The following is a 14,534-nucleotide window of genomic DNA, read 5'->3' as shown; positions in this document are numbered from 1 at the left end:
GCACCGTTCCGCGTGGCGACGATTTGTTTATGGCGGGCGTGCGCAAGAGCTCTTGGGGTCTCTCGATCTGCGGTGCCGCGCTCATTGCGCCCACCTATGTTCTCACGGCGGGCCACTGCGTCGACGACTCGATCAACTACGTCGCGGTCGGCACGCGCTACAACATTGGCGGCCTCGACGGCGAGCGCATTCGCATCAAGCGCAAGATCATGCACCCCGAGTACGTCGAGCTCTTTGACGCACCGTTCTTTGACTTTGCAATTCTCGAGCTTGAGACGCCGTCGACGATCAAGCCGATCCGAGTTTCGTTCGACGACAGCCCCGTGGGCACCGTCGGCACAGTGCGTGGGTGGGGTCGCATCATGAACGGCGTCCTCGGGCCCCCGTCGCTCGTTCTCAAGCAAGTCGACGTCAAGATCTGGGACAACGACAAGTGCAACGCGGCCATCCAAGCGGCGAGCAAGGGCACGTACCCTCACATTCGCAGCTCCAACGTATGTGCTGGTGGCGTCCAAGACCAAGACGTATGTCAAGGCGACTCGGGCGGTCCGCTGACGATTGCGCAAAACGGCGAAGACGTTGTCGTTGGTGTCGTGAGCTGGGGCTACGAGTGTGGACACAGAGACACGCCATTTGTCTACGCTCGCGTGTCCAAAGCCAAAGATTTTATCGCGCCGTATCTGGCGAGATAATAAACTATCCGCCACAGACTAAACTATCCGTCCATCGACTATTAATACACAATGCAATTGCCATTTGAGTAATGCTCGACAAAAAAGTATCAGTGTATCAAGCAAGGACCGGAGTTCGGCAGTACACTATAGCGTCACCTCGGAATGGATGCTGTTTGATTCGAGCGGGATCCTGTCGAATGCAGTGAAAGACACATTGTCCATACTAGTATGTCTTTACGTCGACCTGTGCGAAGTCTACGCTGGGACGCCTTGGTGGACGAAATATGAATTTTCACAGGCTTTCTCGAAAACCTGTGATACTGCATACTCGTTCCAGGATCGCAAACCCCAAATCTTGCAAGCGACGAAAGGTCATCATGGGGCAGCTCCATGGGAAGGCTTCCTTCGTACAGGCCGGTCTCCCCTTCCTCAACAGTAGGCGCCGGGCCATGGGCCATGGACCTCTTCCTCGGTATCTCATGCGATCTAGTCTCGGAGAAGGACGTCAACAAGTGCTGGGAGTCGTTCAACGACGTGGCCGAAGGCTTTGGCATCAACAAGGCCGAGATGATCGACATCTGCAGCCCGCTCCAAGACACGTTTGAGATCAAAGCCAAGGCCGAGATGGAGCGCATCACAGCGCTGCTCTTCGAGGCCATGGACACGGACGAGGTACCGGCGCCGGTCCATCCTCCTCCATATCCTCATCTCTCGCAACTAGAACGGTCTCGTTGATGCGCTCGAGTTTCTCGGCGCGCTCGCGCTCCTTAGCGCCATGACGGTGCCCCAAAAGATCACATGTAGCGTCGTTATTCTCATCCTGTCTGTGTCATACGACCCTCTCTAGTCGTGTACAACTGCTACGACTTTAACGAAAGCGGCGAAATCACCATCGACGAGCTCACGCTCTCGATGAAGTCGACGCTCACAGGTCGCCTCGCGTACCCATTCTCGCATCCATGACACTTCCGCGTACTAGGTCTCTGCAAGCTCTCGATTGCACGGCCTTGTCCGACCGAGGTCATGCTCGAAGAGATTGCCCTCCAGGCTTTTCAAAGCGCCGGTACGACCATTTTCAAAACGCAAATTGTACCTTTCACTGCAGGAAAACACCCCGACAAGTACATTACGCTGCCCGAGTTTATCAAATATTGCGAAACCACGCCCGAAGTGAACGGGTGGGTCAACTTTTTCGATGCGCCGCTCGAGCCCATGGACTTGTACGATCTCGGAGACAGCGACATTGAGACCGAAGTCCAGGTACGAACAAGACTGCTCGACGGTTCTCGGGGCAACGGGGACTGCGGTAGACGCCACTCTACTCGGTGGACGAGAGCCTCCAGATCGATTTGGACACGCCCAACGACGCCGTGTACCAGTACGCGGCAAACGACGAGCCGGCGCTCACGCAGCCGTGGCAAAACACGGTTGCCAACGCTGCGCCATCGTCCTCTTCATCGCCCGATGCAAGCCCGCTTCCGAGCTTGGAGCTCGACTGGATCTACGGCATGAATTCGTCGCTGCGGCAATGCCTCCAGTACGTTGCCACCAACGAGATAGTGTACCCGGCCGCCAGTGTCGTCGTCGTGTACGACCACATTGACCACAAGCAGCGGTAGCCTTGCGAGTGTTGCACATGGTGTGTCATATGTTAGTAGGTATGCGCAGTACCACTCGGACATGGTGCTGAGCCTTGCCGTGCACCCGAACAAGCGCATCATTGCGTCCGGCGAGCGCGGTCGCCGGCCCCACATTTGCGTCTGGGATGCGACGTCGCTGGCCCTTTTGTGCACGATCCGCAATTTTCACACGCGTGGCGTCGCGCACCTTGCTTGGATGCCCGACGAACGGTACCGTGCCATCTTCTTCTTCAGAAAGGACGTTCTGACACGATATTCTAGGACGCTCTTATCGATTGGCCTCGACGATTTTCATTCGGTCGCCATTCACCAATGGAGTGGCACTGACATTCGGGGCATGCCCACACTCCTCCACACGGAGCGCACGTCGCGCTACCATGTGCTCGCGTTGCACGCCGTGACACCGAGTACGCTTTCATTTTCCGTTTTTCGGGAAGAAATCGGGAATTGCTAGAGCTGTTTGTGACCTGCGGCCAGCGCCACGTGACTTTTTGGGCCCAAGAGAGCCTCGAAACATCACCGGAAATCGTATTTACGAGCCGACAAGGGGTGCTCGGGAAGAAGGCGCGCATGCAGACGCTCATGAGTGCCACGTCCGTAAGCGAGAAGCTCATTCTCACGGGCACGGTCCGCGGTGAAATTTGGCTCTGGGAAGGCCGGAACGTCATCAAAGTATGTTGTATCAAGGTATCAAGTACAGGTTTCACACAGTTGGATGCGTAGGTCATTTACGCCCATGCGTCGGCGGTCAACGTGCTCTATGCGTTTGGCGGCGGCGTGCTTTCAGGTGGAAAAGACGGCAAAATCCGCATCTGGAGCAAACGCATGGAGCCCGGTGCGCAGTTTGATATCATGGCGCTCGGGAGCTTTCTCGGACGCATCCGCAGCCTCGTGACCAATACGGACGCGACCAAAGTGCTCGTGGCCACGGGCGGCGCCGAGATTTACGAACTGAGCACATCGGATGGCTGCAACTTGCACTACGGCCCCCTTGTCTCGGGCCACTGCGCGCGCAAATTGTACATTTTCCTTTTTTTGAAAATGATTTTCTAATATATTGAACGGCTAGGTGTGGCCTGGCGACGCACCCGACCAACCACGAGGTACGTGCGGCGGGTAACGTGCACTTCCTTTATACATTGATTTAGATGTGCTCGGTGGGCGACGACAAAAGCATCCGCGTGTGGGATCTCGTGCACCACCGGAGCCTCCGCCTCGTGAACCTCGAAGCGCCGGCGCGCGCGTGCGTCTACTCACCGGACGCCAAGCTCATTGCCGTCGGGTATGGCTCAGAACTTGAGATTCCCCCGACGCAAAAGCAGCTCAACGGCGCGTTTGCCGTGCTCAACGAGCCCAACTTGGCCGTCAAGTACGAAGGAAAAGACTCGAAAAAGTTCATTTCGAATCTCAAGTTTTCGAGTGACGGCACGACGCTCGCTGTGTGTACCGAAAATGTCATTTACATGTACAACACGGACGACTGGGCGTCCAAAGGTACGTCGAGGTTCACGCTCACAAAGGGCCAAAACCATTCGGTTAGGCAAGTGCAAGAGCAAGGACCCGGCCGTCATTTTCTCACATTTCGACTTGAGTTCGACCGGCGAGTGGCTTCAAATGGCCACCAACAAGGGCGAGATTGTCTACTACGACACCAACTCGAGCGTCGAAAACACTCGACTTGGTGCGCTCAAGGACGTGCAGTGGGCCACGTTCACGTCCATTTTTGGCTGGCCAGGTCCATACCCTAGCGCTATCCCTCTCCGCTCACGTTTGAGGTGTCTAGTGCAAGGTGTCTGGCCCTCCAAGAAGAAGAGCTACCACGTCACCGCGCTCAACCGTAGCCACAAGGAGCAGATTGTCGTCGCCGCGGATCAGTTTGGTCATGTACGCGTGTACAAGTACCCGGCGCTGCCGTCGACCAATCTCGTGTACCACCAGTACAATGGCCACTGCGGCCGCGTGAGCCACGTTCAATTTTCGTACAGTTTGTCCTATTTTTCGCTGCATTTTCAATGTGTTTCTATAGCCACGACGACCAGTTTGTCATTACGAGCGGCGAAGACGATCGGTGTCTCTTCCAATGGCGTGTCGAAGCCGAAGTGCAAGACGGAACGCCACCCGAGTTTGAGTACCACGCCAACACGGACGACGAGTTGGAGGTGCCGTGCTCGTTTGAAAGTAGCACGCTGGACACGATGCCTCGTAGATGCAAGCTCCAATCGAGCGGAGTCCATATGAGGAAGCGTCCAACGTCGGCGAATACGCGATGGAGCTGCTGTTTCACCAAGTACAGCAGCAGTCCGACACGAGCACCAATGCGGCCGAACCGGTCAAGCCTTGGGTCGGGAGTGCGATTGCGCCATCGAATGCGGCACCCGAGCCGGTACGAACGCGCCAGACGCGCTCCAGTATATGAAGCGCTCGTAGGACTCGACGATGCCAACCGACCACATGGAGATGGAGTGGGTGTATGGGTACCGGGGCCATGACTGCCGCAACAACATCAAATACACCAAGCAAGGCACGGGATAGAGCTTATAGATGCAGGTCTCAGCAACGCCTAGGACGCATTGTCTACCCGGTCGCCAAGATCGTCGTGGTATTCGAAACGAAGAGCTGGTCCCAGCGCCACTTCAAGCAGCACCAAGACGAGGTATGATACTGGCATCAAACATGCGACTGTCATATTTGCAGGTGGTGTCGATCGCCATGCACCCCAACCTGGAAGTGATTGCGTCTGGCGAAGTGGGCAAGTACCCGTCTATCCACATCTGGCACCACCACGTACGCCCACATGGCTCGTTCAGATGACCAGATGTCATGGATGTAGACGCTGGCGGTGTTCTCAACCCTTCGCGGCGTGCACAAGCGCGGTGTCGTTGAGCTCGCGTACTTTCCTCACACTGCAATCTATGTGCTAAAGCATCGCCTAGTTTCAATGTATCGGGAGCCGTGCTCGCGTCGGCCGGCACGGACGCGGAAAACACTATTCTTTTGCACGACTGGGCCAACGGCCAGCTCCTCGCCCAAGTCAAAACGGGCGCCGCCAAGATCCTCGGCCTCGGGTTCCAGCCCAGCACCAACACGAGTGCGTCCGGTGCCGTCGAGACCCTTGTTGCGGTAATCATGTCACCACAATCGTTTGTTTCGATTTCGAATCGCGAATGTTGACTAGGTGAGCCAGCGCGACGTCTCGTTCTATCGCGTTGTGGGCAGAAACGTCACGCGCAAGCACGCAGTCTTTGGAAAGCGCGGGTACCTCCAGCCGTTCTTGAGCATCATCTTTGTCGGGCCCGACGCGATCGCAGGCTCGACGAGCGGCGAGCTCTACAAGTTCAAAGGTTCGTCACGCAGATTGAAGAGGTGTACAACGAATGAACATGCAGGGATTGAACTCGTGACCATCGTGCCGGCCCACACCCGGAGCGTAGCCGCACTCTACGCGTGTACGAATGGCTCGGTCTGCAGCGGCGGTCGTGACGGTCTCATCAAGGTATCTCGTCGGTGCCATACGTTGGAGATATGACGTGCGTTTCTAGATCTGGACCTCGGAGCTCGAGTGCTTGAACCAGTTCAACGTGTGCAACCAACAACCGATCCGGTCACTGCTCTGGCATACGGAGCGCCAAACACTGCTCGTTGGGACGCGGGATAGCTGCGTGTACGAGATCAATGCGAGCGACGGTACCATCATGACGACCGTCATGGACATGCACTACCAGGGCCAGATCCAAGGCCTGACCGTGTCGCCGACCAAGGGTACGCGATTCAAATGTATCAACTTGATACTAAGCGCGGTAGCAGACAAGGCCGTCACGACCGGCGACGACGGCACGCTCCGCGTCTGGGACACGTACAAGCACAAGTGCATCCTCAAATTTGCACTCGATACGTCGTCGCGCGCGGTCGCGTACGCCCCCGAAGGCGCGTACTTGGCCGTCGGACTTGGCGGCGACCCGAAAAAGAACCGACACAAGAAGGACGGAACGCTTCTCATTTACGAGGAAAAGCTCAACGACGGCGTCCTGAGTCTTGGTACCTTGATACCTTGCTAACTATGCATGAATGTGACTCGGCAACTAGACATCTTGCACGAAACCCGCGACACCAAGCAGCCAATCTCCGTCATTCGGTACTCCCCCGATGGCGTCTCGCTGGTCGTCGGCGCCCAAGATAACATCATTTACGTCTATGATGTACCCAACGAGTATGCCAAGCGCGCGACCTTTAACAAGCACAAGAGGTATGCAAATGCATTCGTCTCTCAGCATAACACAAGGACTGGTGTAGCTTTATCACGCACGTCGATATTTCGACCGACGCGCAGTACTTGCGTGTACGTTGCTATCCTCCGAAGCGTCCAGTATGGAGCATATGTCGGATGTAGAGCAACTGTGGTGGCTACGAGCTCCTCTTTGCCGACTTGACGACGGGGTCCCATGTTGCCAGTGCGACAGCGCTCAAGAACCAAACGTGGCACACGTGTTCGACTATCTTCAACTGGTACGCCCTCGCTACGTCCCGGCCAGGGCGGCACATGGGGTGTAGGTCCAACCAGGGCGCATGGCCACCAAGTGCCAAGAAGACGAGCGTCTCGGCTAGCACGACCAATGGATCGTCCCTCGTCGTTGGCGACACCCAAGGCGCGCTCAAGCTCTTTCGGTAATGTTTGTATAGTCGACGCAATGTACACACGGGCCTAGATTTCCTTGCGTCCGGGACGGCCTCCCGTCCAAATCGTTTTTCGGGCACGCGGGATCAATCCAAGCCCTCTCGTTCACGCAGAACAAGAGCCATCTGCTCTCTGTCGGACTCAATGACCATGCGGTCATGCAGTGGAAGGCGTACTCGATCGAGCTACCAGAGCCCGATAAGGCCAACAGGGCCAAGGTCGTGGATGCCGACACGGACCTCGAAACCGAGGGCTGGTTCCTCCCGACACCACTGAGCGTCAAGCCCTTTGCAGGTAGCTTTGGTCGACTTGCATTCGAATTGCGTTTCATGGACATCAACTAGGCACCAAGCCGTACCTGACGGGGCTTGTGCCACCGACCACAGCTCCGGACGAGCCCACAGCGCCGAGCCTCAGCTTTGAGCTCGATTTTGTCTACGGCGCGCGGCTCCAAGACATGCGCAATCTCGCGCAGTACTCGAAAGCCAAGCGCATTGTGAACGCGTCCGGTCGCGTCGGCATCAGCTACGACCGGAAGCGCCACTCGCAGGCCTTTTACACGAGCCATGCGTCACCCATCATTTCGATGGCCATGTCCCCGGACGGCCTCGTCGTCGCGACGGGTGAAGAGATCATGACGGTCACCACAGCGCTCGAGTTGCCGCGCATTCACGTGTGGGATCCCACGGCGTGTACGCCGATTGCGGTACAATGTTTTTATTGATTTTTGACTATTTTGCAAAAGATCGATGATAAATACGGTATAGGTGTTGCCGGCGTGTCATACCAAAGCCATCGTGTACTTGACGTTCAATGAGACCGCGACGCGGCTCGTGAGCGTCGGCAAGGACACGTACCACTCGCTCGTCGTCTACGGCTCGGCGTCAGGGCTTTGGCACGACGCCCGCATTCTTGCATCGGCCCGCACGTCCCACTTGCCGGTACCACATCTCTCGAACGATAGTGTGCACAGAATTGTCGTAGACGCGGTTCGTCACCTGTCTGCCGTACATGCAGAGCATGTTTGACGTGGTCTCGGGCGGCGTCGACCATATTTTCTTTTGGCGCCTTGATCCCCCGAGCTTGCACCCGACAATGGGCACGTTTGGCACCCAAGCCCAGATCCAAACACTGACGTGCGGTGGGGCGCTGGACAAGGGCACCATTGTCACGGGTATGTGGAGAAGAATGTCGTTTCAAATTCCCATCAACTCTATCGGTAGGGACGCGGACAGGGCACTTGTACCTCTGGGATTGCAATACGTCGGTCGTCGAGCGGTCCGTGCCGGCCCACAACAGCACCGTCAACAGCCTCTTTGTGACAAAAGAAGGTATTTGACTCAATTCTCTCATTTCGAGTTGTACATTGTTCTCTAGGCGTCGTGTCCGGTAGCGCCGACGGGCACGTCAAAGTCTGGAACCGACTTTTGAACCCTGTCTGGGACTTTGACTTGTGCCAAGCCAAGCCTGCGTGCAGCAGCCCAATTATTCGCAGTGTCGCATGGGACCTCGCCGAGAGTCGCTTCCTCGTGGGCACCCGCGGTTCGTCGACGCCATGAGTACTTGGTGGCTATTGTATAATGCGTGTGGTGGTAGGTGGCGAAATCTACGAGCTCAGTCAAGCCAGCGGCGACACCAACTTGGTGCTCGAGTCCCACTACGAGCATGGCCTCTTTGGCCTGGCAGCCCACCCGACTTTACCTCACATCGTCGCAACGGGCGGCGAAGACTGCACCTTGCGGGTCTGGAACAGCACCCAGCACGAACTCGTATATTCCTCACCTCTACGGATTCGTCATTTGTCGATTTATATTTCGGGACTAGATCGGCAAGGTTGTCATGGATACGCCCATCAAGGCTGTGACATTCTCGGCCGACGGCAAGTCGATTGCGATCGGTCTCGGAAGCGCGTCGCAGGCCTCCGGGCAACTCAAGGAAGGCGCGGTGCGCGTTCTTTCATTATACTCGATGTTTCAACCTTTCAATGATCTAGTTTGCAGTGCTCGATGCGACGACGCTTGAGATCCTCCACGAAGGTCGAGACTCCAAGCAGAGCATTAGCGACATCAAGTTCTCGCCCGACGGTACACTTCTTGCGATCGGGTCCGTATATTCGTGTTGACAAGAGCTGGTTACCGAAATGAGATTCTAGCTCGCACGACAACACCATCTACCTCCACGGGGTCATGGACAACTACGCACTGCGCTCCAAATGCACCAAGAGCACGGGGTACGTGTTCCTACAGCCAGTTATCCTAGCTCCGACTTTCATTCTGTTATGGTAGACACATAACGCACCTCGACTTTTCCAAAGACAGTCGGTATTTGCGCGCCAACAGCGACGCGTTCGAGCTGCTTTACGGTACGAAGCGCTCCACATCTAGAGTCGAATGGGACCTTGATGCTAGTCAATGCGTTTGATGGCGCTTGGATCTCGAGCCCGTCGTCGCTTCGAGACGTCGACTGGGCCACGCACACATGTGTGCTCTCGTGGGCGGCGCAAGGTCTTCAGCTTGGCAGTGATATGTATGTAGACGTTCGTGTAGGTCTCTGGGGCGACTCGCAAGACTACATTCACGCCATCGGCGTGGCGCCCGACGCCAAGATGATGGTCAGTGGCAACGACCGCGGCGAGCTCTCGCTGCACTCGTTTCCATGCTTGTCCAAAAACGTACGATTTTTCTGGATTCGAACGAGGTCGGACGACATTGTAGATGGCGTATGGCGCCCTCATGGGCCATGGCGGCCAAATCACGGGCGTCCTTTTCAACGCCGATGGCACCAAGTTGTACTCGATCGGCGGCGTCGACCGCAGCCTCTTCCAGTGGACCGTCACGCCCACGGAAGCGTCGTAAGACCTCTGCGAGCACTCGCTGCTTCTGCATGATACATGAAACAAGCTTCCTGCCAACAAGACATTGCTTTGATATGTCAACCTCGAGCAACGCTGCTGGAGTGGATTAATGAACGAGGAACGCTTCTCGTGGCAACCTCGTAGCCGACGTAGAGCGGAGGGTTCGGGGGACAAGGCTCAACGCTGCATGACCTTGCCTTCAACTGCTCTCGACGCATCGCGTCCATCTGCGCCGCAACTTGTCGACTTGAGACATCCATGATCTCACCAGATCTACCAGGACGACGGTCTACCATCGTTGCCCAGTGCTGGGCGATGCATCCATGCAAAACAAACACTGTGTTTATTCCGCAGTGTTTACAAGCCGCGCTGGACCTTGGCGAGGTCCCACGTCATGACGGGCTCGTCCTGGCGGGCCGTGAGGAGCTCGTAGCCCGTTTCGGTCACGAGGATCGTGTGCTCAAACTGCGCCGAGCGCTTGCCGTCGGTCGTGACGGCCGTCCAGTCATCCGGCCACCGGCCGTCGCGCCACGACCCGACGTTGATCATCGGCTCGATCGTAAAGATGTGGCCTGGGCGCATGATGCCCACCGCCTTGTTCTTGGCGTAATGCGGCACGTTGGGCGCCGTGTGGAAGAGCGACCCGATGCCGTGGCCGCAGTACGTCTTGACGACCGAGAAGCCCTCGGCTTCCGCGACGAGCGCAATTGCCTTGCCGAGGTCGCGGTACATGGTGCCGGGCTTGACCATTGCCACGGCGGCGGCGAGGCAGTCGAACGAGTTCTTGACGAGGCGGACGCCCTCTTCGTCGACGTTGCCGACCAAGAACGTGTCGTTGAGATCACCGTGGTAGCCGTTCTTGTAGACTGTCACGTCAATGTTGAGAATGTCACCATCCTGGAGCGGGCGGCTGTCGGGGATTCCGTGGCAAATGACTTCGTTGACCGACGTGCAGACCGACTTGGGGAAATGGTAATAGTTGAGCGGCGACGGGTACACCTCGCGCTCCATACAGGCGGCGTGGACGATCTCATCGATCTCGTTGGTCGTCATGCCAATGCGAATCGAGCGACCCGCAATGTCGAGCACCTCGCGGCCAATGCGGCAGGCTTCGCGGATGCCCGCAATCTCGTCGGCCGAGTAGACGGGAATCTTGTTGCTGCGGTCAGCCGCCTGCTCCGAGACCGGGATTCCGCTGACGGCGTAGTCGGGCTTTTGGATGTGGTCCGGCACGGTCTTCATGGGCGTGACGGTGCCCGGGCGGATGTCGCCCGTGAACTGGTAGCCAAAGAACTTGTCGGTGGTCTGCGACTGCGTAAAGATCTTGTGGAAGCCCTTGTGCTGCGGCCAGTAGCTCTTGAAGCACTCCTGCGAGCAGAAGCTCGAGATGTTGGCCGGGACGCCCAGCTTCTTGCACGTCGGGCAGGCCATCTTGGCCGGCTTGCCGCAGCCAGGGCTTGCGCACACGCTGTTGCTCACGTCGCTCATCGTCGTCTCGGACTTTGCCAATGTAATATTATCACTGGCCAACGACGACGCACCGCAGGGGTGGTCCCCCGAAAATGCATTTTACAGACACCCACCCCCCACAAAGTTCGAAGATAAATGAATCGAAGACACAAGCCATAACCGTTCGGTTTCGCGACGGTTATTGGAGACTCGATGCAACAAACTAGTTGCTACAACTCCTTCCACAACAACCATTCTCCAAGAGCGATACTAGTATGTAGTTTACATGTAAACCATTAGAAGTAGAAAAATAATGCTTGTGCACTCGGTGCATGAGAGCACCGCCAGGATTAACGTGGCCCAGAACAGCGCGGCAAGTGGGCCGTACTAGTACGCTCCTTCTAACTGACTGAGCCATGCATTCCAGCCTCGAGCAAGGACGATATGGCATTTGCTCACTGAAACAACAGCACGTTGGATGAACCTTATGCACTGTGCACCTAGCCGCAAGAAGTGCGGATAGAGGAGACGTACATATGTAGACATAAACGTGTATGTAGACATATCGGTTTCACTGCCAACTAGCAACAACCGCACATTTCGCCGAGGGGGCCGCTGCCGTCGGGCTTGACGCGCACGACGAAGCGCAGCGAGCGCTCTGTCTTGAGCGCATGCAAGAACGGGTGGCCGGGGTAAAAGACCTCTTTTGTCGCGACGCGGGGCATGCGGTGGTCGGGAATCGCAACGTGGACCTGGAAATTCGGGTGGATCGAGTGGAACGACACTTGGTAGATCTGCGACGACGTCTTCCCGCCCACAATCTGAATCTCGAGGCGGTGGCCGGTCGCGTCCGGCACGAGATATAGTCGGAAGCGAATGACGTCGCAGATCGGGTCAAACTCGTCTTCGTCTTCGTACTCGTACTCGGTTTTAATCAGCGTCGAGCTCGTGGTCGCGGTCGGCGTCGCAAAAAACGTGTTTAACGTCTCTTCGCGCCACGTAAAGTCCATGAGAAAGTTGCGGCTCGACGCTTCCGCCAGGCGCGCGAGCTCGAGGTACGCGACGGCCGCGGCGTCCACGTGCGCCGGCGACCGGTATTTGACCGTCGACATCCCCACCACGTCGACGGCCGCCCGCTTCCACGCCCGCAAAAACGACGGCAGCGCCGGCACCGGCACAAACGGATGCACGTAAAAGCGCTTGAGGTCCTGGAACGCAGTCAAGTCGCTCGCACCACCATACGGCTGCCCCGTGTACGCCCACGCCGCGTGCAGCGCCCGGCTCGTCTGCGCGATGCGCAGCACATCGTCTGAAGTCAAGAAGCGCCCGAGTCGGCGCAGCAGCGGCACCGAGAGTCCTTCCAAGCCCCGGGCGGCCACGGCCACTTGCAGGCGGCGCGACGGCTTGTAGACGATCGCCATAAACTGCGCGCGGAGGCTCTCTTCCATGAGGTGGCGGCCGATAAAGACGACCTTGCATCCGTGCGCCTTGGGGACGGGCAGCCACTCGCGCTCAACGACGTCGCCGACCGCGTGGAACACGAGCTTGTTCTCGACGCCTTCGACCGACAAGATGGCCTTGCAACGGTACAGGCGCTGCTTGGCCGCGTCGCCGTCCTTGACCGGCAACACCAACCGCCGCATCCACTGGGCAAAGAGGAACATGTCAACCGCGTGGTCGTCCAAGACGATCGCAAACGACGACGTCTTGGCCCCGTGGCGCGACTGTTTCGGTGCCGGCGCGATCGCGTGGTCGTGGTCGTGCTCATGGTCGCAGTGGTCGTGGTCGTGGTCGCAGTGCTCATCGCAGTGCTCGTGGCCCGCCGCGTCCATCTCGTTGCTTTCGTCAAGGGCCATCTTTTGCAAGTCGAACGACGTGAGCTGGTAAAACACATCAAATGGCATGTTGCCACGCACGCACGGCCGGATGCGCGCGCTCGGGTTCATCTCGCGCAGCGTCTCAAACAGCGAGAGGAGCTCGGCCCGCGTGTGGACCAGGTCGGTCTTGGAGACGACGATGAGGTCAGCGAGGAGGATCTGCGACAGCGCTTCCGGGTTCTCTTCCTCGAGGAGCTGGCCAATGTTGCACGCGTCCACGACCGTCACAATGCCCTTCATGCCAAACGCTTCGGTGATCGCCGGCGTGTTGGTGATCGTGCGCACGATCGGGAGCGGGTCGGCCATGCCGGTCGTCTCGATGAGCACCATGTCCAAATGCGCATTCTCATTGACGACCTTGTCGCGGATCGAAGCGAACGCGCCGAGGATGTCGCCGCGCACGGTGCAGCACATGCAGCCGTTCTCGAGCACGATGAGCTGGTCGGCGACCGAGAGCGCGTGCGACGCGAGGAGGTCGTTGTCGATCGCGACCTCGCCAAACTCGTTCTCGATGACCGCGATCTTGAGCGTGCGCTGCTGGAAGAGGAGGTTGTTGAGCAGCGACGTCTTGCCCGCACCGAGGAACCCCGTCATGATGACGACGGGTACCTTGGCCTTGGCCGAGGTCTCGTCCGGCGCGGCGCCGCGCGTGGTCGACGGCGTGTACACCTCGCCAAAGGCGTAGAAGCCGTCGTCGGCGCCAAAGTGGTTGGCGATCGTCTCGTGGAACGGGATCATGCGCTCGGGCGCCCGCGTGTCGTTGAAGACAAAGACGACGCGCATCGCGAGGCCGCGCGTCGCCAGCAGCTGCATCTCGAGGGCCTCGACGGCCAGCGCGACCGTCCAGTCCGGGCGCAGCGTCAAGGCGACCGGCGTCTCGAGCACGCCGGGGACCATGGCCCGCACGGTGAACGCATCCAGCGTCGGCAGAATCAGCATCCTGGATTTACGGATTTGGAGATGGGGCGACGACGCCAGCGTGGCGTTTTTATTCGTCGCGCCATTGGGTGATTTTGCACCTGGTTTTAACCAATCAAATACCATCCGCATAGTAATATCCGGACAAAAGCCGTGTCAATGCAGCGTGCACCGACCTCTCTGATTGGCTATGGTCGATACAAACAACCAATCGGGCACCGGCATTGATTTGCCGATTCGATCCGCCAGATCTCAATCGGCGATCGCCTGAGTCGCAAGCTTTACAATATTGCAATATTGCATATGGGGCAAGTACACGGAGGCCAAGGAAGACCGACCACCTTCGATGGTGTGGGCGCTGCAGCTGTCCAAGTCGTCCTCGTCGACGGTATCCTCTTCACACAGTGCCGATCGCCCGTACTTCACGCTTCGTCAACAACACACTTCAAG

General features: G+C 57.7%; 4 protein-coding genes across 4 annotated transcripts; 2 read left to right on the top strand and 2 right to left on the bottom strand.

Moving 5' to 3' along the window:
* Positions 1-29: 29 nt before the first annotated feature.
* On the top strand, positions 30-723 carry SDRG_02168 (hypothetical protein; the record flags this gene model as incomplete). The annotated part of the gene is made up of 1 exon (XM_008607741.1): positions 30-723. The coding sequence occupies one exon, from the start codon at positions 30-32 to the stop codon at positions 690-692; it is 663 nt and encodes a 220-aa protein (XP_008605963.1). The 3' UTR covers positions 693-723.
* A 328-nt stretch (positions 724-1,051) lies between these two features.
* Positions 1,052-9,929, top strand: SDRG_02167 (hypothetical protein; the record flags this gene model as incomplete). Its single annotated transcript, XM_008607740.1, has 43 exons — positions 1,052-1,109; positions 1,165-1,346; positions 1,396-1,474; positions 1,522-1,605; positions 1,654-1,737; positions 1,780-1,934; positions 1,985-2,289; positions 2,333-2,524; positions 2,576-2,721; positions 2,769-2,986; positions 3,038-3,333; positions 3,384-3,417; positions 3,463-3,800; positions 3,835-4,049; positions 4,098-4,293; positions 4,341-4,542; positions 4,614-4,697; positions 4,742-4,788; positions 4,862-4,967; positions 5,009-5,098; positions 5,145-5,203; positions 5,248-5,416; positions 5,499-5,655; positions 5,701-5,807; positions 5,854-6,073; positions 6,119-6,343; positions 6,398-6,557; positions 6,605-6,650; positions 6,702-6,817; positions 6,863-6,976; positions 7,018-7,280; positions 7,331-7,692; positions 7,754-7,927; positions 7,971-8,160; positions 8,210-8,317; positions 8,364-8,528; positions 8,583-8,755; positions 8,811-8,930; positions 8,980-9,089; positions 9,139-9,216; positions 9,272-9,490; positions 9,533-9,657; positions 9,701-9,929. The coding sequence occupies 41 exons, from the start codon at positions 1,052-1,054 to the stop codon at positions 9,405-9,407; spliced, it is 6,363 nt and encodes a 2,120-aa protein (XP_008605962.1). The 3' UTR covers positions 9,408-9,490; positions 9,533-9,657; positions 9,701-9,929.
* A 231-nt stretch (positions 9,930-10,160) lies between these two features.
* Positions 10,161-11,351, bottom strand: SDRG_02166 (methionyl aminopeptidase). Its single transcript, XM_008607739.1, has one exon. It carries the CDS (start codon positions 11,326-11,328, stop codon positions 10,198-10,200), a length of 1,131 nt encoding a protein of 376 aa, XP_008605961.1. The 5' UTR covers positions 11,329-11,351; the 3' UTR covers positions 10,161-10,197.
* Positions 11,352-11,741: 390 nt separating this feature from the next.
* On the bottom strand, positions 11,742-14,138 carry SDRG_02165 (hypothetical protein). Its single transcript, XM_008607738.1, has one exon. It carries the CDS (start codon positions 14,103-14,105, stop codon positions 11,871-11,873), a length of 2,235 nt encoding a protein of 744 aa, XP_008605960.1. The 5' UTR covers positions 14,106-14,138; the 3' UTR covers positions 11,742-11,870.
* Between the last annotated feature and the right edge of the window lie 396 nt (positions 14,139-14,534).

This window comes from Saprolegnia diclina (genome assembly GCF_000281045.1).
Source record: "Saprolegnia diclina VS20 unplaced genomic scaffold supercont1.5, whole genome shotgun sequence".
Classification (NCBI taxonomy): domain Eukaryota; phylum Oomycota; class Saprolegniomycetes; order Saprolegniales; family Saprolegniaceae; genus Saprolegnia; species Saprolegnia diclina.
This window is presented reverse-complemented; position numbering and strand designations above follow the sequence as displayed.